The sequence below is a fragment of the Leptinotarsa decemlineata genome, unplaced genomic scaffold (genome assembly GCF_025532065.1).
Source record: "Leptinotarsa decemlineata unplaced genomic scaffold, Ldec_3_MD MMD2_tig00026347_RagTag_RagTag, whole genome shotgun sequence".
NCBI lineage: Eukaryota > Metazoa > Arthropoda > Insecta > Coleoptera > Chrysomelidae > Leptinotarsa > Leptinotarsa decemlineata.
Window position 1 is genome coordinate 1,021,224 of NW_027412698.1, and position 26,529 is coordinate 1,047,752.

A 26,529-nucleotide genomic window follows, 5' to 3' on the forward strand; every position below is an offset into this window, starting at 1 on the left:
CATGGGACATTGTCACCCTCACTGGTATACACCGATGTTTCGCTTTAAGACACTTGCCCTAAGACTCTTCAGCTGAAGAGCCTTAGGGCCAATATAATTGGCTTGGCCTTAAAAATAAGAAGAAATTTGGAAGTCTTTTGCTTGCTCGTGCTACAATAGGTATAATATATGAATATAGTGAAGTCCCATTATAAATTTTTTTAATTATTTCATTTCCAGAAGCTATAATGAAAAATGGGAAAATTGAAAATGTAACAGAAAAATCTGTGGAAAGTGCAATTAAAAGCTGGTTGCGTTTGTTGAAAACAAGGCAGAATGAAGCTCTTGGACATTTTGTTTCATATATGCCAAATTATAAAAAATATTACCTAGTTTCATTTGTGGTTTTACTGTTGATGTGTCAGTCTGTATTTCAATAAAAGATTAATTTGATATGAAAAAAGTATTATTACTTTCAGTCAGCATAAGTGAAACTGAAATAACACAATTCAGTGAATAGTGTAACTGTAAATTCCAAAGTTTTCAGGCTGTATTTAAAAAATGTTTCTGGCAATTTGATTTTTGAGTCATATGTAATAAAAACACTTTCCACACGTCAGAACTATAGAGCATTTTATCTAAAAGAAAGCTCCACTAATCAATTTATAGTTGTTATCAGATGACAAAACTTTTTGATTAGCAAAACACCCGTTGAAAAAAGTGCTCTAGTTCTGGAATGTACGAAAAGTGTTTCCATTAGATTAATTTTACTGAAGAGGTTCCAATTTATCTTATCTATATATATCCGGTGTACATCGGTTAACTAATCCCTGTAGTTGCCTACAGACGTTCAAAGGATATAGAAAAGTTTATCCTCGGGATATTTCTGGGACATAGAGAAGTGTGACACCTATATGATCCCTGGTATAACCCAAGCAAAAATTTCCATATCCCAGGTTTATTAGTAGGTCCCCAGATGCATATCCTGAGAATAGCCTCGAGGTAACTTTGTGCTATTTGGGAAGATGGTTAATTGTATTAAGAGTGCTGAGAAGGGGGAAACGATCTCTGTTATTGCCTGTATAAACGCAGAGGGCAGTTTTCAACCACCTTGTTGCATATTCAAGTGAAAAAATAAAAAAGCAAAATTTGAAGATGGTCTACCAGTCGGTGCTAAAGTTATTATGGGCGCAAAATCTGCCTACATTAAATCTGATATTTTTGTCCAATGGATTCAAGAATTCTTTGTTCCGAAAAAATGAGCCGGTAAGGTTTTACTGATTTTGGATGGCCATTCTTATCACTGTTCGAATGTCGAATTGTTAGATTATGCGACAGCAAATGATGTGATCTTATTTTGTTTGCCTAGTCACAGCACTCATTGGCTTCAGCCACTTGACAGGTCATCGAGGAGCCAAATGAAACTAGCTTTTCAAATATCTACAGACAAGATGTTATTGCAACTAATGTTCGTGAAAACAGAAATCTATTCGAAGACATTCTGCCGGTTCCTCGCATATAACCAGGACCAAGTAACAATAGAGGTCATTGAAATCAACACGCTGAAGTACTAACTTCACTCGAAACAATTCTTTACAAAAAAGCAAAGATGGAAGAAAAAGGTCCCAAGTGCGACTTGCTTGAATATGTATCGTCAAACGGGGTTATATCGGATGGCAGGGGTTATATCAGACGATGTGGTTGTATTTCAAATTGCGCGCGCTACAGATGTTGGGTGACAGTTCGGTTACTAAACAAAAATATCCCTAGATTAACGGATAACCTACCAGTCGTACATGTGTTTCACGATTGATCAGAAAATCAAGGTAAGCTCACAAAAAATTAATTATTGGAGTAACTTTTTTCGTTAAAATTGAGACAGCCAAATAGTGTCCTCTGGCGTGTGAACCCTGTGCATGATAGCTACGTGGTGCAATGGGATTAATATTTGTTTTTAATCTTATAAAGACCCCCCATAACCTCAAAGTTTATTTTGCTTCCTCCCTTTTTGCATAAAATCAAAATTAACTGAAAGTGTGTTTTCAGGGGTGTATCGGATATGCCACGAAAATACCTTCATAAGCTGGGGACGCCTTATCGGCGCAATTATTTCCAAGAAAGCATGGAAAGAGCATTGAAGGCCGTATTAGATGGTGGATATTCATTCAAGCAAGCAGCAGAAATGCACGGGGTACCAAAAAGCACCCTTTACGATATTTACAGAGGTGAACATTCTGACAAACTTGGGAGGCCCCCAATTTTGTCAGTGACTGAAGAGCGTTGGATAGTAGATGCCATGACTACTGCAGGAAAATTCGGATATCCTTTTGAGAAGCAAACAATCAAGGACTCCGTGCGCCATTATTTGAACAGTAAGGGCGTAAATATACAATGTTTTAACGATAATAGACCTGTGATGACTGGATTGAACACTTTATAGGGCAACACAAGGAGTTATCACTCCGTAATTGTGAAAATATTAAACGAGTGCAAGCTGAAATCACAGAAGACACGATTGAATAATACTTTAGGCACGTGAACGAGACAATCCAGGGGGTTTCACCTGAAAATATTGTTAATATGGATGAAAAAAATCTATCAGATGATCCCGGTAAAAAACTATTTTTTATTCCTCGTGGAGAGAAGCATGCGCGAAGGATAATGGATTTTTCCAAAATGTCCAAAATGTTTACCTTCATACGTTGTGTACAAAAGTTCAAACCTCTACCCAAACTGGATAGAAGGTGGTCCCGAAAACACGCAATATAACAGAACACTAAGTGGATGGTTCGATACCTTCGATGTTTTCAATGGATCCACAAAATCTGTACTCAATCTGACAGATTCTGCGAGGATTGCACTTCGTTATCGGAGATAGCTAAAAAGAAAACAGCAGTTAAAAGTATGTCATTTTTAGCCTTTATTGTTGTGCAATGGGAAGTTTTTTATTCCAATTTATATTTTATTGGAAATTAAAACTTATTTTAGTACTTTTGCAACTTTTCTTTAAAATAAGGTTATTTCCAATTTTTACATTTAAAGTGACTGCCATATTACCCAATGCTACATGCCATAATACCCATAGGTACGGATAATATGGCAAAAGCGTATTATTCGACATTTCTGTATGTAACATATTTGTCAGTGGGAAAACGGTAACGAGCATTTCACGTCACATCACTCTAAGTTGACGCCATTGTCCTGCGGCTATCTTGGTTACTTGTTAGAATGTGAGCATTAAAAATTTAAGTTGCCATATTCCCCCGTTTTACTCTACCATACCGGTACTGCGACCATCTCCCAGAGCTGAAACCCCTGAAATAAAATTGGGCTGGTCGTCCATTGGAAGCGTAGTCGCGCGACTCGAAGGTAGCGCGTATACGCCCGTATACAAGCGACTGATCCTAACAAATGAAATGTAAGTAAACAACATCCACTGTAAACGACCTTGAGCGACCGGCCTCGGCCGACCACAAGCAACTGGCGACCGATCCCCCCTGAACAGGATTAGTCGCTTGTAATCGCATGTATGCATCACGAAGACGCCATAAAATTATTCATTGCGTTTGGGTTCGTGTGTTCTGTGCAGGTATTGTTTAGTTTTCGATATGGAAATTGATAACGAAAAATTGATTAGTGCCGTTCGTGAAAAGTCTCCGTTGTGGAGCATGAAAGACAAAAGGTTTCATTCTCGTGATGTACAGAGGAGATTGTGGTCGAAAGTTGCAGAAGAAGTAGGTGTTAATAATAATGGTAAGAGTTGTTGTTAATATCATTATTATATTACAAAGTGAACAAAACATAAGAAATATGTAGCGAAAACAGACCGTCAGTACAAAGCTTTTACTTTAGACACAAGTTTTTTTAGGTATTTGCTTCATGTTCACAAAAATATGCTGTAAATTTGTCTCTGATCACATAAGCGGTAGTGACACTCCTATTTTCGCCTAGGGAAGCAAATCTGGCTTTTGTAGTACTGGTTTCTGATTTTTGAGGTACAGTACAACTTTTCTAGTTCGGACACTCGCTGATTCGGACACTCCAGTAATCCGGCGTTCCTAGGTGTCCGGATATTTTACCTCTGTAGTCCGGACAAATGAATGTTTTCAATACGAATCGATATTAAACGCGGATTTTTCCTTTTTAAACTTGTCAAAACCAATATTGTTCGCAACCTAACGGGTTTGGCGCCTTTGGCGGTCAGTTATCGTTTAGTTACCGTGCGTCGTGTGTCAATCTTAAAAAAAAATGGCGCCAAATAAACGACCGCATAATACAGTTACTCTTGCGGAGAAATGTAAAATATTAGATTTTCTTGATAAGGTGAGAAGCATACGCCGTGTGGCTGAGAAATTTAACGTTCCAAAATCAACTGTAAGTGATATAAAGAAAAACAAAACTAAAATAAGAAGATTTGTGTCGGAGTCATTCAGTGGAGCAGGTATATATGATTTAACTTTTATTGCAGGTAATGTTATTATGAAACATAATGTTTTCAGGTAAAAGGCAGGTTATCCGAAAGGGAGAACATCCCGAAGTTGAAGCTGCTTTATATGGATGGTTTCTACAGCAGCGTAGTGCTCATGTACCTATTTCTTCTGAGATTTTGCGAACGAAAGCTAAACAATTTTATGAAAGAATAAGTGGGACGAGTGATTTTTTTGCGAGTTCAGGTTGGCTTGACAAATTCAAAAAAAGGCACGGAATACGCTTTCTTAAAGTGTGTGGTGAAAAACTTTCCAGCGATGTAAGTGCTATAGTACCATTTCAAGAAAAATTTCTAGCTGTGGTTAATGAAATGAAGCTAAGTCGTGAACAAGTTTATAATGCTGATGAATCAGCGGCCTTTTGAAGAGCCTTGCCGGACACTACGTGGGTTCATGGTCAGGAACAATCAGCTCCAGGGCGAAAAATATCTAAAGATCGCGTAACATTTATGCCCTGTTGCAATGCGGCTGGAACTCATAAGTAACCCGTTTTAGTTCTTGGAAAATCCGCAAATCCAAGGGCATTTAAGAATGCTACTTTACCTGTCAACTACAAGGCAACCAGCAAAGGTTGGATGACCAGGACATTGTTCTTCGAATGGTTTAAGACTTGCTTTATACCCGACGTCAAACGTTTTTTATCGGATGTTAACCGACCTCATAAAGCATTGTTACTTGTAGATAATGCTCCATTTCATCCACCTGAGACAGAAATAAATTTCGATCCTGATTTCAGAGTCATGTTTTTGCCGCCCAACTGCACAGCAGTTTTACAGCCATTGGATCAAAACTTAATACAAAACATAAAAGTAGCATACAGAAAGAGGCTACTAAATCACATTATCGCTCACGAAGGTGACGATTTAGTTACAGTTTTAAAGCAATTTAATTTAAAAGATGCACTTGTTAATCTAGATATTGCTTGGAAGTCCATATCTGAAAAAAATATCCAAAAAAGTTGGATAGCATTATGGCCGAACCAAAGAACTGATGCAGAAGAAGAGGAATCTGATGAAGAGAACATTCCACTTTCAGAACTTCAAAGACGACTTTGTCAAATAAACGAGGAAGATTTAAAAACCATTACCGCTTCCTTGCTTGTGATAGATCCTGAGAACAATTTGGATCGGGAAGATATTGTTGAATGGGTTTTAGGCAAAAATGAAGTCATTATTGATTTGACTGAAGAGGAGTTAATAGGTGATGCGCTAAAATCTAAGGATGCAGAGAGCAATGAAGATTTAGATGGGAATATTGAGATTGTTGTCACTAAAGTGAAACACAGCGATGCTGTAAAAGCATCAACATTGGGAATTCAGTGGGCTGAAGAAAACAACTTACCAATGCACGAAATTTTGCTTTTAAAGAAAGTGAAAGAAAAAGCGACTGAATTAGCAAGCTCTAAGGCAGTTCAGAAAAAAATTGATAGTTTTTTCAAAACCGTTTAAACTTGCATTTCTTTGTCTTGTATTTGTAATTTATGTTTTGTCCTACATAATGTATTTTTATTTCTATTTAATGTTTGTGTACCTGCGTGGACATACAGGATGTGTATGTACATATGTACATACATATTTGTTTATACATAATTATTATGTATGTATATTATAATTTGAAATATAAACATAATCTTCTTTGTAATTAGGGTACAATGATTTATTTATACCTAGAAAAAAAGCTATGTACATAGTATGTACAATGTACATATGTATATTAAAATAAAACTATTGAAATATTAATCCAGTTATCCGGACACCTCGCTAATCCGGCGCTGCTTGGAACGATATGTGTCCGGATTATCGAAGTTGTACTGTATTGACATAGGTTGTGGTTTGCCTTCTATGTCAATTATAATATTGCGCAACAAACATATACATTTAACGATATCATCGACAAAGTTTGGTTCAACCTCAATTCCTTTTTGAAGCACTCTCCACTTGGCGGAAATAATACCAAACGCGCATTCAACAACTTGCCGTGCTTGTGAAAGTCAATGCTTGTAATTTCTGAAAATGCTGCCTGAATGGTCTGGATTTCGTATGCGTATATGTTTTTTATCAATGCACCCAACACAACTAGGAAATTTCCATTTACGCCAAAAACCTTCTTTTATTGACTCCTGCTGTTCATCTGTAAGAAGGAATGGCATATGTAGAGTGCTCAAGTGGTCCCAAATAGCAATTCATGTTTCTTTAAGTATTCTTCCAACGGTTACATCTGACATTCTAAACGAATACCCCAATGTTTTGAATGAAGCAGCTGTGGCCAAGTACCTGTAACAACATAAATCATTATGAACATACAGATTACATGATTTATTCTAAAAAAAAATGTTTTTGTTATTTGCAATATTAACCAAAACTGTGATTCTGAGTTTTAGTGAACGAAGTAAAGAAAAAGTGGAAAGGACTGCGCGATGTATTTAGAAGAAAATATAAAAAGTCAGGAGATGAGGCGCCGGAGGAAGGTTCCTCTTCATGGACGTTCTTCGACCATATGATGTTCCTCTCTGACATAATTGAGCCAAGACAGCTGAGGGGAAATGCTGCCTCTCCAGAAAGAACACCTTCTCAAAATGATGACGGAGACGCTATTGCCGATGAATATGATTTGTCTCACTGGGAATCACCACAAACAGTTGTCACTGGCCAAGGAGAAGTTAATATGTCATCGAGCGAAACCAGAAAGATGGAACCCCCAGTACCGCAAGCAACCATCAGATTCGTAGGAAACAGCATGATACACAACCAGATAATGCTGACGTTCGTCCTACAATTAGCATCCTAAACGTAAAAAAATAAACCAGCAGACATCACGGTTGAAGATAAATTTCTAGAAATCGAGAGGGCTAAGTTACAGTTATTTACCGAATATGCTGTTGACAAAGAAGGAGACAGCGACTACCAGTTATTCTTCCATACCTAAAAAAAAGTTCCAGAACACCACAAATTGAATGTAAGAAATGAACTTCAGCAAGTTCTTATTGATGAAGGAGAGCAATGCAACAGATCCTCCCATACCCCATCTCTCTACAAAACAACACCGGAACAACGCCTTGGACCAGCGAAACAAGTGGACCCTCATGGACAATTCAAACGTCTAACTCACCTCCAGGCGAGATTAATACTGGTTTGCAACAATATTTCGGGAACTTTTCAGATATCCAGTAACTGTGTTATGTAGGCTAATACCAATCAGGCAATAAGAATTACAAAAAGTTTGCATATTGTATTGTAATTAATGTATCGCAAAATGGTTTGAACATAGGAGAAAGGTTGGTTGCATTTAGGTTGAAGTATTTTCTTTTTGATGCCCCAGCCAAATCTTATTTACTGAAGGTGAAGAGCCACAGTGGCTATTCGTCATGCACTAAGTGCTGTCAAGAAGGAATATATCTCAATGACCGTATTTGTTTCCCAGATATTAATTCAAATAAACGAACAGATAAAACATTTAGAAGTCAAACAGATGAGAATCATCATCTAGGTTCCACAATCATTCAAAATATTGATTACATAGATATGGTTGAGGATGTGCCATTAGATTATATGCACTTAGTTTTGCTGGGTGTGACTAAAAAGCTTCTTGTTGAAACTTGGGTATTTGGTAAACCACCACATAATTTACCAGCTAGAATAATCAACTCCATGAATTTGTTAATGAAACAAATAGCTGTGTATGTGCCATCTACATTCCCAAGAAAGTCACGAAGTCTTTCAGAATGTAAAAGATGGAGAGCAACTGAATTAAGATTATTTCTTTTGTACACTGGTGTTGTTATTTTGAAACCGTTTTTAACAAAAGCAAAGTATGATAATTTTTTAAGCCTTTTCGTTAGTATCACAATATTAGTATCATCTTTTCTAACAAATTTATATGATTATGCAGAAAAATTACTTATCTATTTTATTCAACAAACTCAAAACATTTATGGCCGTCACATGTCACACAATTTTTACAACTTATTACACCTCACAGATTGTGCTCGTCGTTTTGGGACATTAGACAAATTTAGTAACTTTTCTAGTGACAATTTTTTACAGATTTTAAAACGGTTGGTCAGAAAGGGTGATAAACCCTTGTAACAAATCATTAAAAGGTTGTCAGAGGTTGCATTGTCTCGAAGCCAAATAAATCACAAAACAATGTTTACCTCAAACATGAAAAAACTGAAATAAGCTCATCACCTTTATTACCCTATCCTCAATATTTAAAATTAGTTGGTAAAACATTTACACTGAATGCGGGGTACAAACGTGATAACTGTTGTGGACTGAAAGATGGCAGTATATCATTAGTTTTTGGTTTTTCTAATACCAAAAATTCAGTGAAAGCTTTTGTCAAAATATTTCAGTTTAAATGTGATTTTTTTAAAACACCATGCCGTTCTTCAAATATTGATGTGTATTTCGTCAAAAAATTATGTCACAAATTTGCAATAGTTAACACTGAGGAAATTTTACGAAAATATGTTCCCCTTCCTCATGAAGATGGCTTTGTTATATTTCCGTTATTGCACACAGTTGGTTATTTTTCTAAATAGAATCCATTGCTGAAGATAATATCACACTGCATTTTTATAACATAAATCATAAAATTTTAAATTGAAGGAAAAGAACATTTTTAATTCAATGTTGAAATAATCAGTCGTTTCCTATTTTACTTTTTGGACTGAGAAAAATGTAAGCTATTTTGTTTGTTCTTATCGTATATATTTTAATTTTTAAAGTAAGGTAAAGGCTTGAACCAAATAATCAATTTTATTTAACATTCATTTCATATGCACTGTTCAGCATCTCCCAGAGGTAGACAACTTATTGAAACTGGTGACTGGACCCAATAAGTTGCTTATTTTTACTATCGATTCAAGTAATTGATTCTGACTTGAATTTTCAGTTCTTGGTTGCTTTTGTTTAACGATTAGTACTTTTATTGCCAAAATTTTGATTACATTATACACTTTGTCCAGGAGATGTCTACCCCTGGAGGTTCTCATACTTGTATAAAATCTCTAAATCCTAATTTATGAAATAATTTGTTATTATTTGCTGTTATGTCCTCAAATAGCAACATTAGTTGTGATTCATTCCTATTTTGTTGAAATATTTGAAGACATTTTTAGATAAGAACTGATGTCACATTTGTATACTATCTCTAATTCCTGATTTTTGAAATAATTTGTTATTATTTGCTTTTATGTTCTCATATAACAACATTTGTTGATGTTTCCTGCGAAAAAGGAATTTAAAAAAAAAATTTTTTTGATAACTTTTGCAAAAGACTGCTCGGACGAAATATAGTAGAAAGTGTTTATAGTGAACCAGTTTAACCCTCCACATGAAAATTATTCCTTGTGAAATTATTCTACTAGGTCTTACACTGCGAAAAAAAAAATTTCTAAAAAAAATTTTTTGATAACTTTTGCAAAAGACTGCTCGGACGAAATATAGTAGAAAGTGTTTATAGTGAACCAGTTTAACCCTACACATGAAAATTATTTCTTGTGAAATTATTCTACTAGGTCTTACACTGCGAAAAAAAAAAATTGTACAAAAATTTTATAACTTTTGCAAAAGACTGCTCGGACGAAATATAGTAGAAAGTGTTTATAGTGAACCAGTTTAACCCTCCACATGAAAATTATTCCTTGTGAAATTATTCTACTAGGTCTTACACTGCGAAAAAGAAATTTTCTAAAAAAATTTTTTTGATAACTTTTGCAAAAGACTGCTCGGACGAAATATAGTAGAAAGTGTTTATAGTGAACCAGTTCAACCCTCTACATGAAAATTATTCCTTGTGAAATTATTCTACTAGGTCTTACACTGCGAAAAAGAAATTTGCAAAAGACTGCTCGGACAAAATATAGTAGAAAGTGTTTATAGTGACCCAATCTAACCCTCCACGTGAAAATTATTCCTTGTGAAATTATTCTACTGGGTCTTACACTGCGAAAATGAAATTAAAAAAAAAAAATTTTGCTAACTTTTGCAAGCGACTGTGAATTCAAAATATATGTATAGATGTGGCAAATTTCCACACCCACCCAGGAGGTATTGCCACAAGAGCAACATATATATATATATATATATATATATATATATATATATATATATATATATATATATATATATATATATATATAACATAATAACGGATAAAACAGAATATCTGTGCTATGTGAGAATATTCAATTTGGAAATTTCAATTTTGAAAGAAGTCTTCAACATCAAAATGACAACTTTTTGACATTGAATGATGAAATTTACTCATAAATATACAATTGGAAACTGCTATGTCGAAATAGGAAACTTATCATAGGTTTGATGAGCTTCCAGTTTTTGTGATCCCGACCGCACGCTATTTTTGGAATTGCCAAATTATTCACTTCGTTCTCATCAACGAAATCTTGTAATCTGCGGAGACTGTTGAAAATGACCCTGTTGTTAGGCTTTTGATAATAGTGGTCCTTGGTCACTAAATAAAAAATCCACCTACCTTCCACGAACAGACTGGCTAATCCCCCTGACTTCTGATTTTGTCGGAGAAGTTGATCTATTCGTCCAAATCTACGCCTAAAATGGAATTATATTTTCCTCTGAATAACGAAAATACAAAACACTTACTTAAAATGTACTGCTATGCCCTGTGACATTCTGAAGTCCCTAGATACGCCATGTGCAAGGGCAAAATGGTTTGGTGCCGAGAAAAGATTCCCCTTACGACATTTTAAATTGTTGAAAAACGATTTCTTGTGGTGATGTAGATGCCACCAAAGATGCCATTCCTCATCGTAATATTTCTTCGGTACATATCCTCTAGATGATGACCTACAAATGAAAAATTTTGTCAAATTTATTGTGTTTTACTATTTCACTTCAAGTTTTTTTTCAAAGTATATAACTTACATCTTGTGAAATACCAGACAAATTGTTGCAATTCGGAATCATGAGGGATGAGCGTGTCTTGGAAGTAGTGAGGGGAAGACGAAGTCGAAAACGAAGTGAGGGGAATACTGATAAGTATCGGGCTGGCCCTTCGAGAAGCATTCTTCAACTTCTCTTCAGTTGTGAAAAGACACAACATCGGAATGAAACTATACCTGGTGGATAAAGGAAGTGTTGAAAGTTATTCATTTCCCTCATAGGAAATATGCAATGCCTCAGATATTTATTTTAGTCCAAGGAATACTTAACTACTAATTTCTTCAAGTACAGGTGATGATTCGATCCTTCTTTTTTATCTTAACAATTTCAATCGACACCTTTTTTTAAAGTTCCTATATTCTGGGTTTGACCTTTTCACATAAAACTTTACTTTTCTTCTTTACTTCTTTACTACACTTCTAATAAGTATTGAAAACGTTTCAGCATTCATACATCTTATAGTTCAGCTTTCCTAGGATGTCATAAGTTATTCTTCGTTGTTATGGTATCGCAATATTTCGTTTACCTATTAATGGAATCGGTCTAGACTAAGTAGAGAAAAATAAATTCAGGTATTGATTGATATAATCGATTGAAATATGTAGTATCACGCATTATGAACAATCTTTGGGATATAAAAGTTATCATCTGAAGATGATTATTGTTGTGGTGGTTAGGTACTATCAATCGAAATTTCAAGAAGTAACTTTCGTTGTTGTTACTTGTTATTTTTTGCTTTCATTTATAATTATTTCTTATTTCATGCACATTACACTGGTCTGCGAAAAATTGTTTTTGCCCTCCTTCTTATTATTGTGATGGATTATTATAGATTTGATACTGCTAAAAATGAATATAGTTTTGAAAATTATGTATCACGTACAGTTTTCTTGTAATGGAATTTATAAAAAAACTCCTTTTTTATTTGTAATTGAAATGTTAACTTTAATAATTGTGAGAATATTACATATAATTGGTATCAAATATTAAAAAACTGTCTTATTCTAATATGCAGTAGAATGTAGTATTTTACTTCGTAGTTTTTTTCTTTTCATATTTTCCATCGGTGTTTCACGGCGAATTAACCAGCAAAAGTCAGCAAGCATTGCTTCTGACCATTTCCCATTATAACGTCTCTCTATGTGTAATATGTCTTGATGAAATCTTTCACCATGCTCATCTGAGACTACACCAAGATTTGCGGGGAAGAAATCTAGATGAGACTCCAAAAAATGAATTTTAAGGGACACGTTGCATTTTAACTCTTTGTAAGACGCAAGAAGCTCTCGAACAATATTTTTGTAATTTTCATCTTTTTTGTTCCCCAGAAAATTATGGCGGTCCAAACTCTTTTTTCAGCGTCATCCAACTTAATTTTGAAATGTTCGTCCTTCATGAGCTCTCTTTGAGCTTTGAGGACCTACAAAGATGCCCTCTTTCAATTTTGCTTCACTGATTCGGAGGAATTTTGAATTCAGATACCGGAAGCCTTCACTGTCCTCATCCATTGCTTTTACGAAGTTTTTCATAAGTCCCAGCTTTATATGCAACGGTGGAAGAAAAATTTTCTCACTACGAACTAAAGGCTCTTCATTTATATTCTTGACTCCTGGCTTTAAACTAGCCCTTTGTGGCCAATTTTTAACAACGTACTGTTTATCTCTAGCGGGACTGTCCCACTCGCATAAAAAAACCACAAAATTTTATATATCCTCCTTGCAGTCCAGTTTACGAGAGTGTTTTGGTAGGGTTAGATTTCAAGAAATAATTTTTAAAAATTCACGACCTGAATAGAAAATAAAATGTTGGGTGATAAGTACAACTTCATTAGGAGGCACAAAACTAATACTTATTGCACTGGAAATACAACAATAATTAATAATCATTTCTGCTCAGCACCTATTGAATTGAAGGAGATTGCAAAGTTAATAAGTGACACCTGCAAATTCTCATTAGGCAATCGTGCTAGTGAGGTCCTGATCAATATTGGGAATGAAGCACGAGCTCTCTTGTTTGTTCTTTATTGGTTTCAATGTTCTGGACTTTGTGGAATCTTAAAATTGTGAATATGCTGTGTTGTCAGCTCGATACACACATTTCCAGGAATTTCTGCGAAATTTGACACCCCCCTTCAGAAGGATTCATTTATTCAGTAAAGTAGAATTTTTCTGTGATGAAACTGTGACAACATTGGAGTGCATGGCATGATTAGTAGTGTAAGTGGGAGAAATGGAATAAATTATATTTTTCCTATAATCTTTAGACTAGAGTCTAGAGTTTAGTTTCATTGTGATCTTGATATGATATAGTTGATTGTCAGGTGAGACTGTGTCATTTCAGTTTGTGTTTCTGAAACTTATATTTGAAAACTTTTTCGTCTATAGATTCTTGAAATTGCAACCATGGTTGGTTCAAATAAGAATTATAAGTTATTGGAGAGAATTGCGAAAACGATTTTGATCTTTGATCCCTGTTGTACGGTCAACGGCCTTATCGGCTTCAAACCAAATCATGACATTTTTAAATACATTTGTGAAAATATAAGAATTGCCACAATAAAATATCCTAGTCAGGTATACAGACACATTCATGAAAATAAAAATAATTGAAACATTACAAAATTTAGATATAAATCCAGATGAAATTAGATTGCATATATCGAAGAGGCGTGTGATAACAAAGGTCTGTCAGGCTCTCGGTCTAAATTCTAAAAATATTAATCATAGAAAAAGAGTTTATTATTACTTAACGAAATATTACAGTGATAACAGAAATGTTGGTGATATTAATCAAGAAATATTTGAGGATACTGAATTTGACGATAAACATCAAAAAAATAATAATTTGCGTTCAAAATTTTCAAATGAAAATGTTTCCTGTTCAACTCCCATAAATACTGATAACTTTCGACCTTATGAGAAAGCAGAAGTCCCATTTAGTTCAATAAAGAAACTATTGAGCTATTCAAATGAAGAAATCAATCAAATCGATATCGATTCATTATTTTGCTATGAATACGAGAACAGTAGTAATCAGATTGCAAAAGTAGATATAACACCTGAAAGTTTCAATATTCCTAAAAGTTTCAACTTGTCCGATTCAAACACAAGTATTCTTCTACCAATTAATTCTAAAAACATTGACGATTTACCTCCTAGTTCGTATAAAGATTGTACAATTTTAGAGGGATCTTTCTCGATTGAAGATTCATATTTTGCTTATATAATAAAAGAAAAGCGTTTCATTAGTGAATATTATCCTTCATATTTTCGGAACCGTATAAAGAAATTTGTCAATAATGTATGTGTCATCGTAATAAAATATCCGAAATATCTTAAAGATGTATCAATTAAAATATTTGCTCTTTGCAAAAACAATAACTATAAATGCAAGAAATTTGTAATTTTAATTCGGGATAAAAAAGTTGAGGTATATACTAGTTCAAATAATTTTTGCCATCCGGATAAAATCACAATGCATGTCAAAGGTATCGAACGTACTATGTTTAAAAGAAAAGTTTTGCATAAAAAACCGTCGGAATATAAAAGGAAATCCATTTTATCGGCTAAAAAACGAATCTTACTATTAGGTAATCTACAAGATATAAAGACAGATTGTACAATAAGAAAAATTAAATCGGAAGCGGAATCTCATTGGGATCTAGATGTGAATGATATAGTCGACTTAGTGAAAATGCAAGAGGAACACGGGGAATATATAAAGCAAGTATCTGTACCATTCAACGTGAAAATTTATAGTCAAGAACAATTCGAAGTCCTTGATAAAAGCGGATTAAATAATCTACCCATAATTTATTTTGATGCTACTGGCGGTATCGTGAGAAAACCAACTGTAAAGACGAAAAGAGTTTTTTTGTATTGCGTTGTACTACCAATTTCAACTGGGCGTATATTTCCCGTATTTGAAATGATTTCGGGTTCGCACTTTTCAAAGACAATTTTCAATATATTTTATGATTTTCGAGTTTTTTGTGAAGAACAAAATAAGTGGCCTATTTTCGGATCTGTGGTAACTGATTTCAGTTTTGCCAACATACATGCCATTTGCAAAGCCTGTAACCGAATGGATTTATTAGACTATTTGAAAATTGCATATATTTCATCAACCGATGTACTCCAGGAACTCCCGAATGATCTAATTACTATACATTTGTGTTGCTCACACCTCATGAAAAATTTCAGTAAAGACATTAACACGTTGACTGCCACAATAGGAATGAAAAATACAAGACCACCCGGCCATATTTGGTTTTGTCCTGATTTCAATATTCTTTATTTCATAGATTACAGCTGTATTTGCCCGGTTACCGTAGACATTATTTTTTTGGATATATTTGCAAAATAAAATTAGGCAGCATTAGTGCCTCGCGGCACAGAAAGTTACATACAAACCGTTTTTGCTGCGAGGTACGAATATTGTGCCTCAGTGACAAGAATCCATCCATAACAGATTATTGGTCTAAAGAAGATATTTACCAGAATTGTATTCCGAAGTATATGAGCAGGAATAGATTTCAGCTGCTACTACGTACGATACATTTTTCTGATAATGAGTCTGTCCCACAAGGATGCATTGATAAACTTCGCAAACTTAGACCACTTTTAGATTTGCTTATCGAAAGGTATAAATATGTTATGGTGCCACCAGAAAACGTATGTATAGACGAAACCTTATTGCCATTCCGGGGACGACTTGGCTTTCGTCAATATATCAAAAATAAACGGCACAAATTTGGCATAAAAGTTTACAAACTCTGTATCAATGACGGATACACTTATAACATGTCGATATATTGTGGACAATCTGAGACGAATAATTCACTCTCTTGTTCAGAACAGGTCGTTTTAGATCTGATGGAGCCACTCCTAAATGCTGGTAGAACTTTGTATGTTGATAACTATTATACCAGTGTCAACCTAGCTAATTTACTTCTAGAGAGAAAAACTCACTTAGTTGGAACTCTCAGGAACAGAAGAAAACATAATAGTATAGAAATAGAGAAAACTAAAATTCGTAAAGGAGAGTGCATTGCTAGAATTAGGGATCCCGGAATTGTTATGCTGAAATGGAAAGATAAAAGGGATGTCTTGGCTCTTAGTACAAAACATCTCAACGAAATGATAGCTATGCCAAGTCGAGCAGATCCTGAGAGAAAGAAACCAGTGCTAATCATGGATTATAATAATTCTAAAGCATATATTGATCTATCGGATCAGCAAAAAGCCTATAATACTCCTCCAAGGCGCGGTATAAAGTGGTACCGTAAACTTGCAGTTGAGCTACTGTTGGGGACTTCACTAGTGATTGCACATGTCGTATATAAAAAGCTTACTCTAAATAAAATACAAATCACGGAATTCAAAAAAGATATCGTGAAGCACATTTTCGAAAAGCATTCATCACTTGCAGAGCCCGAATCTCAACAAAAAGCACATATTGATCAACATGATTTAGAACAAACTGGGAAGCGATTGCGTTGTACAGTATGCTACGAGAACATCAACGCAGAGTTTGGACGTAGAGACGCTCAAAATAAAACTCCAAGAACAACTTGGTCTTGTTCTACCTGTAAGAAGCCTTACTGTGTTAACTGCTTCTTTCATTCACATAAAAGTTATTTACCATAATTTACGTATAACAATTTATGACATCACTTCACATTATTATAATATAAATTTTGTTTCAATTTATCGTTATAATTCATAGGATGTATTTTGTTCCAATAAATCTTTTAGTAACATGGATAAAACATTTTCTTCTATCAAGATTCTAGTTGTAAAGAGTGGCTAGAATTCAGACAAATAATTCTACCTACTAATATAAAAATATACCAAAAATTCTGAACTGAAAATAATTTTCGAGGGGTTTTCATCACATCATGCTCACTGTGCCATGCATAATCGGTTTATATAGCAAATATAAGCATTTGTGAGCCACACTCCGTACCTCAGTCCGTAAAACGATATTAGTCTGCGAGGTACAAATAATGTGCCTCAGAGCACCAACCTAATATTTATGGAGGGCACATACGTGGTACCTCACGGCAGTCAACGTGTTAATGAATGTTTTTCTGATCATATTGCACGTGATTTTTACAAAGACCTAATGGCTTTGGTGATTAATATGAACGTTTTTTGTGATATTGAAGATTGGTTTCAGAGCGTAAGTATCCTATTACTAAGCCCTGTAATCAATAAAATTGTAAGAGCTCATTTGGAGATATTACTCAAATTGAAGAGCAGTATACCAATCGATTTCACTGTGAACTATGCCGAGTGTGGTGTCATTTCTGACGTACGTAAAATAGAGGATAAGCGTGTGGGTTTGTATAAATCTAGTATTTTTTATATTCATTTCAATAACTTATCCGAACAAATTAACAGAAATTATAACTTTTCTGCATTTGAAGGACCAGTTCATAAATATAGTAGCAAACAATTTTTTAATATTCTTTTATTGAAATACATGCCCTTTTGTCCACTTTGGACGGCTATTGTATTGAAACAAAGGAGATCTGAGCAACATGTGAGCAATTCGTACATTGAAAATTATTTTGGTCACTTGAAAAAAAATATTTTGGAAAGTAATAGAAATCTTAAATGTTCCAGATATTTACGGAAAAGTAGGGAAATTGTTCTTGCATTGTATAAAGAATTCATTTGCAATATTCCGAAAGAGCGGTTAACCAAACAACGTACGAAAAATGTTGATCCTTTCAATGAACACTTATCGCAAGAAATGTGGAATAGAAAAATAAAGAGTGCACCGAGTACTCATTTTTCAGGAACTTATTTGAAAAAAATTTGTTCAGTGGAAAAAGCAGTACAAAAAAACTCAAATAATATTTTTGAAGAAACCGAAAATCTTCCAAATAATAAATCGTTGCATACTTCGTTAGCTGATGAAACATCATTAGAAAAATGTTTATATTGTGGTCACGGGCGTCTTAATACTACAACCGAATGGGTAGCTTGTGATATTTGTATTCGTTGGATACACATGACGTGTGATCCTTGTTTCGGTGAAAAAACCTATAGCGGTACCTTTATTTTTGATTATTGTTCAGCCGATAAACAGTCGAATAGTGAAATAAATTGCGGTATTGCGGTTTTGGGGAACTAGATGCTGCTGTATCGTGGGTAGCTTGTGACAATTGCAATCGATGTATCCACCAAATATGCGATAATCAAAATCAATCTTATAGCGGAAATTTTTATTGTGAAAACTGTTCTAATAGTTTGAAAGTGAAATGTGAACGCGCGTTACAAAAACTGAAGGAAGAAAGAAAACAACGAGATTTAATTGAAGAAATAACTAGGGATCAGCGCGATTCTTCTGCATGGTTCGAGGAAAGAAGAAAAAGATTAACTGCGTCAAATTTTGGGGCAATTTGCAAGGCGCGGAATCATAAGTCAAAACTTAACTTAACACATTCAATTCAGTCTAATCAATTATTTTCTAATGAAGAAATTAAACACGGCATTGATTGCACTTCAACAATTCCTTAGCCAAACTAATTTTTCTCATAAAAAGTGCGGTCTTGTAATCCATAAAATATATTCATTTTTAGGGGGGGTCTCCAGACGGGCTTCTAAATGACGACGGAATAATAGAAATAAAATGTCCCTTCAAAGTGCGCAACTGCGATCGTAAAGAAACTTTAAAAAAACTCGAGTATATTGATAGTGACGAAAAATTAAAAATTAATTCAAATTACTACTTTCAAATTCAAGGTTTGCTTGAAATTACTAATAGACCATGGTGCGAATTCGTTATTTTCAATTTTAAAGGTATTCAATTAACACAAAGAATAGAGAGAAGAGAAAAATTTTTCAAAAATAAAATGTTGCCCATGCTACAAGAATTCTTTTATTACTATTATTTACCTAACTTATTAGATATTCGGAATATCGATGAAACTACACGTGAATGGAGACTAATTAAAAATTTAAATATTTTATCAAATGGACTAATTAATGATATTAATTACTATAAAAATAATAGTAGGGATTACGTTGTAGCAGTTTCTAAAAATTTCGATTGTTTACATGAAATTATTATTTCTGATTTTGTTTCCCTAGATAATCAAACATGGATAAGTAATTTCGTTTTGGACATTGCCTTAAATTTATTAAATGTTAATAATAAATATCAAATAATTCGTCAAGAATTAGTAAGTGTTATTTTCAATTCGGAAGAAATAAGTAAATCATTAATAGAAAGAATTAATTTTGTAAAAGATTATCTGGCTTTACCAATATTTATAAATGGCAACCATCATTGCCTTATCATTATTGATTTTGTGACATCGACGTTTTGTTTTATGGATCCAATGAGTTGTAATATACAGCAAGACAAATATCTAAACTCTTTTAAAAAAATTTACGGATGTATAATACAATAAAATCTGAAAATATTAATGAAGAATTATCAGTAAAGGTTTATAATCATGTTGAACAAAGAGACAACTTCAACTGTGGTCTGTTTTGTATTAGATTTTTTGAGTGCATTGTTAGTAATCATGATATGTTGGAACGTATAGATATGTTAAAATATAGGCAAGGAATAAAAACATTAATAGTCAATAAATCTGATGATATGGTAAAATCCTGCTTGATATGTTCAAGAATTTGTGATGCCACAACAGTAAAAAAGTGTGCTTTTTGTAAAAGACTCATTCATATTGAATGCAATTTATTTCGGGACGAATATTTCATCAATAACGGCATTTGTCAATTGTGCGCCTAGAATTAAAATTAATAATTCATCACTAATATGGTGTTCGTTTTGTGTGGATTGGGTAAGGCTGAAAGGGGAGGTTGGAAGCCTTTTGCAGAAATGCAAAGTATTGCATTTCTGTTTCCGGTATCAATTATGCGCCCAGTATTGAAATATATATTTAATCACTTATTAAGTGTTCGTTTTGTGTGGATTGGGTAAGGCTGAAAGGGGAGGTTGGAGGCCTTTTGCAGAAATGCAAAGTATTGCATTTCTGTTTCCGGTATCAATTATGCGCCCGGTATTAAAATGTATATTTAATCACTTATTAAGTTTTCGTTTTGTGAGGATTGGGTAAGGCTGGAAGGGGAGGTTGGAGGCCTTTTGCAGAAATGGAAAGTATTGCATTTCTGTTTGCAGTTCCTTTGTGTGGACTGAAAAAGGATGAGAGGGAGGTTGGAGACCTTTCGCAATAACGGATTGTATCCCATTTCTGTTTTGGCGGTTCGTATCGGGAGTTTTTGAGGAGATTGACGTGAATATGAAAAGGAGATGAAATCCATTTCCTTCACTACAGGCAGTGGTTATAATATGGCTCTTGGCGAACCTTCCACGGAAACAAAAAGGTAACGCACCCAATGGCAATACCTCCTGGGTGGGTGTGGAAATTTGCCACATCTATATATTTGGAATTCACTCGAAGAATTTCATAATGAATAATTTTCACTTGAAGGGTTAGATTGGGTCACTATAAACACTTTCTACTATATTTCGTCCGAGCAGTCTTTTGCAAAAGTTATCAAAACAATTTTTTTAGAAAATTTTTTTTCGCAGTGTAAGACCTAGTAGAATAATTTCACAAGGAATAATTTTCATGTGGAGGGTTGAACTGGTTCATTATAAACACTTTCTACTATATTTCGTCCGAGCAGTCTTTTGCAAAAGTTATCAAAAAATTTTTTTTTTGAAAATTCCTTTTTCGCAGTTTAAGACCCAGTAGAATAATTTCACAAGGAATAATTTTCACGTGGAGGGTTAGATTGGGTCACTATAAACACTTTCTACTATATTTCGTCCGAGCAGTCTTTTGTAAAAGTTATCAAAAATTTTTTTTTTGAAAATTCCTTTTTCGCAGTGTAAGACCCAGTAGAATAATTTCACAAGGAATAATTTTCACGTGGAGGGTTAGATTGGGTCACTATAAACACTTTCTACTATATTTCGTCCGAGCAGTCTTTTGCAAAAGTTACCAAAATTTTTTTTTGAAAATTCCTTTTTTCGCAGTTCAAGACCCAGTAGAATAATTTCACAAGGAATAATTTTCACGTGGAGGGTTAGATTGGGTCACTATAAACACTTTCTACTATATTTCGTCCGAGCAGTCTTTTGCAAAAGTTATCAAAAACATTTTTTTAGAAAATTCCTTTTTCGCAGTGTAAGACCCAGTAGAATAATTTCACAAGGAATAATTTTCACGTGGAGGGTTAGATTGGGTCACTATGAACACTTTCTATTATATTTCGTCCGAGCAGTCTTTTGCAAAAGTTATCAAAAAATTTTTTTAGAAAATTTCTTTTTCGCAGTGTAAGACCTAGTAGAATAATTTCACAAGGAATAATTTTCAAGTGGAGAGTTAAACTGGTTCACTATAAACACTTTCTACTATATTTTGTCCGAGCAGTCTTTTGCAAAAGTAATCAAAAAATTTTTTTTAGAAAATTCCTTTTTCGCAGTGTAAGACCCAGTAGAATAATTTCACAAGGAATAATTTTCACGTGGAGGGTTAAATTGGGTCACTATAAACACTTTCTACTATATTTCGTCCGAGCAGTCTTTTGCAAAAGTTATCAAAAAATTTTTTTTAGAAAATTCCTTTTTCGCAGTGTAAGACCCAGTAGAATAATTTCACAAGGAATAATTTTCACGTGGAGGGTTAGATTGGGTCACTATAAACACTTTCTACTATATTTCGTCCGAGCAGTTGTTTGCAAAAGTTATCAAAAAAATTCTTTTGACATTTTTTTTTTGCGGTGTAAGACCCAAACGCCCTGTATAGAAAAAAGCATATACATAACAAATTTAAAAGAACCTAATAGTGGGTCAAAATTAAACAACTTACCTTTAGCGTTAACAGTCTATATACTAAAAGGTTAAGGAATTTAGCGCATGTAACTAATACATTTATGACGAATAATTGCCTCAAGAACATAATATTACCATATAATTTACAAGATTGCATATGTGCATCTATTGCAATATTTACATGAAGATCGACCTTTGACCCCTGTTTACACCATAGTCCCTCTTTTTCTTTCTTTTCCTGTCACTCCTCTCACTCTTTTCCTTACTGAAATCAGGCTAGCCATCATTTATAATTGCGATTTCCCCAACTGTCGTCTTTCATCGACGGACTCTTGTTTCGAGATATTTATCCAGCTCCGGTTCCACAACATTGTCACCCTGTCAATTGTCAACGACAATTAAATAAATTAAGATTTATTTGATTTTATTGAGGATTATCAAACTTGATAGGTTGTTAAATTTAATAATATAGTTGGTATAACGATTCGAGTTTCATTTATTTATTTTTTTTGTTCGATAAAGAACCCCACCCGTCTCCACTGAGCAAGGGTATGTTCGGAAAGGATTAAATACTTTGCTGCTAACGGCCAACCAAGCATCACAAAGCGTTTTATTCCTTGGTTCCGAAGGTCCGCAGTAGCATGGGAGGGTGGCAAATTGTAAAATTTATTGAAGAAAATGATATGGTGGAGGCAGTACCCATTTCCTGGATATTTGAAGAGTCTGGAAATTACAAATATATGTGGCCAGATACTATTTTTGGAGCAAAGGTGAGAGATGCTATTCGGACACAAGAGAAACCAACGGAAAACTGGAAAAGCATACCAATCGAAATTTTGAGTAGTTCACCATATGACAATTTTTATGTGGCTATTAAAAAAGCTGGGATGGCCAAGTATACCAGTGAATTGGATACTAAAAGTGAATTTTCAAAAGTAGAGAGTTTGAAAAAAAGAAAAAAGAGAAAAAATTCACGTTATTTTTCTTCTAAGGATGACACACATCCCCTCCAGAAAAAGTTGTTAGGAGATCACCAAGATTGAAATTACCAACACCTCCGGGTAAGATAAATTCATTTTTCGCAAAAATGTCTCACCGGCCCAGTTTCGTTTTTTTACATTTTTATATCGAATGTAGGGGTCAATGTGTCCTGGTGAAGTTTTTTTGTCGTAGGCAGTATTTTTACACAAAAAAAAGGTATCGATCGGTCACTAGTGACCGCTTTGGCACCTCGGGCCATGAATGCCTACTCATTAACGATAATACGTTTGCTTAACTCATTCGCATCCAGCGTCCTCTTTTGAGGACACATGCAATTATTTCATTCACAACTCTTATGCAGCCAGTCGTACGATTCCGGCTGTATAGATAATGCAGAAAACTACCTATATCATCAATCGGTTTGACAATTGCGTTATATTCATGAACGCACAAGCCGGTGAAACATAACGCATTCCGACAGTTATCATAATATCACAATCAAGTGACTTTTGTTCGATGGAACGATAACAAATGTGTCTCTGTTGGAACTGATTTTGCTACAATACTTGCTACAATACTTCTTATCGTGAATGTCTCAAGATGGAATCGGCTGAGGAAAGAAAGAATATCTACTCCTCAACCAGCAATGATAAGCAACTATAATAAATACAGTGTGTAACAACGAAAACTTAACGCCGTTTTTGAATATAAAAAGTAAGATTTTTACACACCCCTTCGGAGGGGTGCGTCCGACGACCTTTATTTAGATAGGGAAAGTAGGTCGAGTGGCACCTTGTTTTAAAGGTCTTTCGAATACCTTTACTACTCTGTTAAAAGAAATTTTTGTAACGATTAGTTTTCGAGATAATTTGAAGTTAAAATTTCCATGTTAATAATACATTAGACAGACCACTCGGTAACTTGTATGCCTGAATAAAAAAAAAATCGAGCAGTTCTTCTTATCAGTTTTTTGTTAAATAAAATCCCTTTTTGTAAATCAATACAAACTCCTCTTCTTCCAGTTTTCATTAGTACATCGTTCGATTGTTTTGTTTAAACGGGTCGTGTATTGTTATTTGTTTAAAAATGCCTTACACTACTGCTGAAAGGGTTTCAGTTATTGCTTTATTTTTTGGCAACGACCAAAATGCTAATAGAACATCAATTTTATTTAACGAGCAAAACCCTGGTAAACACCTAAGCAGAAATCACGTTCTGGATTTGGTCACAAAATTCAGGGAGACAGGTTCGGTTTTAAATAAGAAAAGAAATGTTCAGAGAAGGGTAGTGAATGACGATAATGCGATTGGAGTGATTGGTCAAGTCATCGCCAATCCCAGGTTAAGTACCAGAGGTTTATCAGCAATGGCCGGAATAAGCCATACGAGCGCATGGAGAATCCATAAAAACCACAAATTCCATCCTTACAAAATTAAACTTGTTCATGAACTCAATGAGGATGATTTTGACCGAAGACAGGAATTTTGTGAGGACATGAGTGAGAGATTAAAGCAAAATCCCGAGCTGCTTTATAACATCTGTTTTTTGGACGAAAGCTCATTTTATTTAAATGGTTGCGTAAACCGTCACAATTGCCTTTATTGGTCGGATGAAAATCCAAGACAATACGCAGAAATACATACCCAATATCCCCAAAGGTTGAATGTCTGAGCCGGAGTATTAGGCAATCATATTATAGGTCCATTTTTAATTGATGGAAATTTAACCGGTGATTCTTATTTACAACTTCTTGAAGAGGCAATACAACCTCATATTGTTGAAATAATTGAACAGGATCCAAGATGTCAAGATGAATTTATCCATTTTCAACAAGACGGTGCACCACCCCATTATGCCCAGCAGATTCGAAATTTTTTGAAGAATCATTTTGAAGGACAATGGATTGGCAGAAGAGGTCCAATTGAATGGCCAGCACGATCACCAGATTTAACACCACTGGACTACTTTTTGTTTATATTTTTAATTTATATTTTATTTTCATTTTATCATTTAAAATAGCGGCTTCAAATGCATTGACATAATTACATTGTAATTGCTTCATAAGAAAGAAAGCATAATATTATGTATATAATTCTTTTGTACGGGTGTACGTGTTATGACAAGAAAAATGTTGTTGTTTCAGATAAAATTTTCAATTCAGAGGCCAATGATGAAGTGGTACCTTCAAAACATGCTGTTGTTTTAATGGCTTCTGCTAGTTTAGAAAAAGGTAAGTCCGAGTGTTTGCAGGTTTATTTTATTTATTTTTTATTTTCATTTTATTTTTGAAAAAGCGGCTTCGAATGTATTGACATAATTATATTGTAATTGCTTTAAAAGAAATAAATCATAATATTATGTATATAGTTCTTCTGTACACGACATACACTGTACACATTGTGTACGCGTTGTGACAACAAACATTTTGTTGTTTCAGATAAAATTTCAACCTCCGCTGCCAATAATGGTGTGATACCTCCAAAATATGCCGTCAAGTTAATGAATTCTGTCAATTTGGAACCACCGCCTGAGCAACAATTGAAGGAAACTTTAACATGCTTTCATTCCAGTTCATCCGATCCGAGAAATATTTTTCAGCGAACCAAACAACACTGAAGAATCAAATAGTTTCAAGCCTAGTGTATCGCCAGAAAATCTATTCGACCAATCTTGTAGTTCCAAAACTAGCAGATCTGTCAAAATGATCTTTACATGTCATCATCTGAGTCTGATCCTTACGCTTCTCATGACGATGAAAATGATCCCGAATTTGTTTTGTCAGATCAGGAACCTGATGAAGAAGAAGTCTCAAGAAGAAAGTCACGGAAAAGAAAAATTAATCCGATGGCCTGGAGAAGAAATGTAATAAAGACATCTCGAAATAGCGGCAAGGAATATAAAACCTGAAAAGACAAATTTCACCCATCCCGTAAAATAAAAGAACTATGTAATTGTAGAATGAAATGTATGAAGAAGATTTCTGAAAATGAAAAACAATCGATATTTGGTCATTATTGGAATCTTGGAGACATCAACAGAAAGAGAGATTTCATTTCAAAATTAGTGCAAATAAAAAATAAAGAAAGAACAAGGATTGAAAAAAAAGGCAAATATTGTTGCAGAGAGAAATGAAGAATCGCCTTCTCCAGACCAACATAGTAGAAGAACGTTCACATATGATTTTCTTTTTGAATACTCCATGTATCAGTCCACAGGTTGTTAAAACTGTGTTTAATAAAACTGGTTCCACCGGTGTTGTTTTCGAAGGTAGAAGAGGAAATGCATGCAAAAACTCGTTACTTAATGAATCTGTCAAAGAATCAGTTCGAGAAAAT

The 26,529-nt window shown here is 34.3% G+C and overlaps 2 protein-coding genes across 2 annotated transcripts; one reads left to right on the top strand and one right to left on the bottom strand.

Moving 5' to 3' along the window:
• Nucleotides 1-299: 299 nt before the first annotated feature.
• Nucleotides 300-13,929, bottom strand: LOC111513613 (ADP-ribose glycohydrolase OARD1-like). Its single transcript, XM_074183825.1, has 4 exons — nucleotides 11,375-13,929; nucleotides 11,093-11,296; nucleotides 10,965-11,041; nucleotides 300-6,739 (listed from the first exon to the last, which is right to left on the bottom strand). Coding segments are annotated over exons 1-4 (345 nt in total). The 5' UTR covers nucleotides 11,377-13,929; the 3' UTR covers nucleotides 300-6,677.
• A 2,265-nt stretch (nucleotides 13,930-16,194) lies between these two features.
• On the top strand, nucleotides 16,195-20,607 carry LOC111513614 (piggyBac transposable element-derived protein 4). The gene is made up of 2 exons (XM_074183881.1): nucleotides 16,195-16,981; nucleotides 20,552-20,607. The coding sequence occupies exons 1-2, from the start codon at nucleotides 16,195-16,197 to the stop codon at nucleotides 20,605-20,607; spliced, it is 843 nt and encodes a 280-aa protein (XP_074039982.1).
• The last annotated feature ends 5,922 nt before the right edge of the window (nucleotides 20,608-26,529 follow it).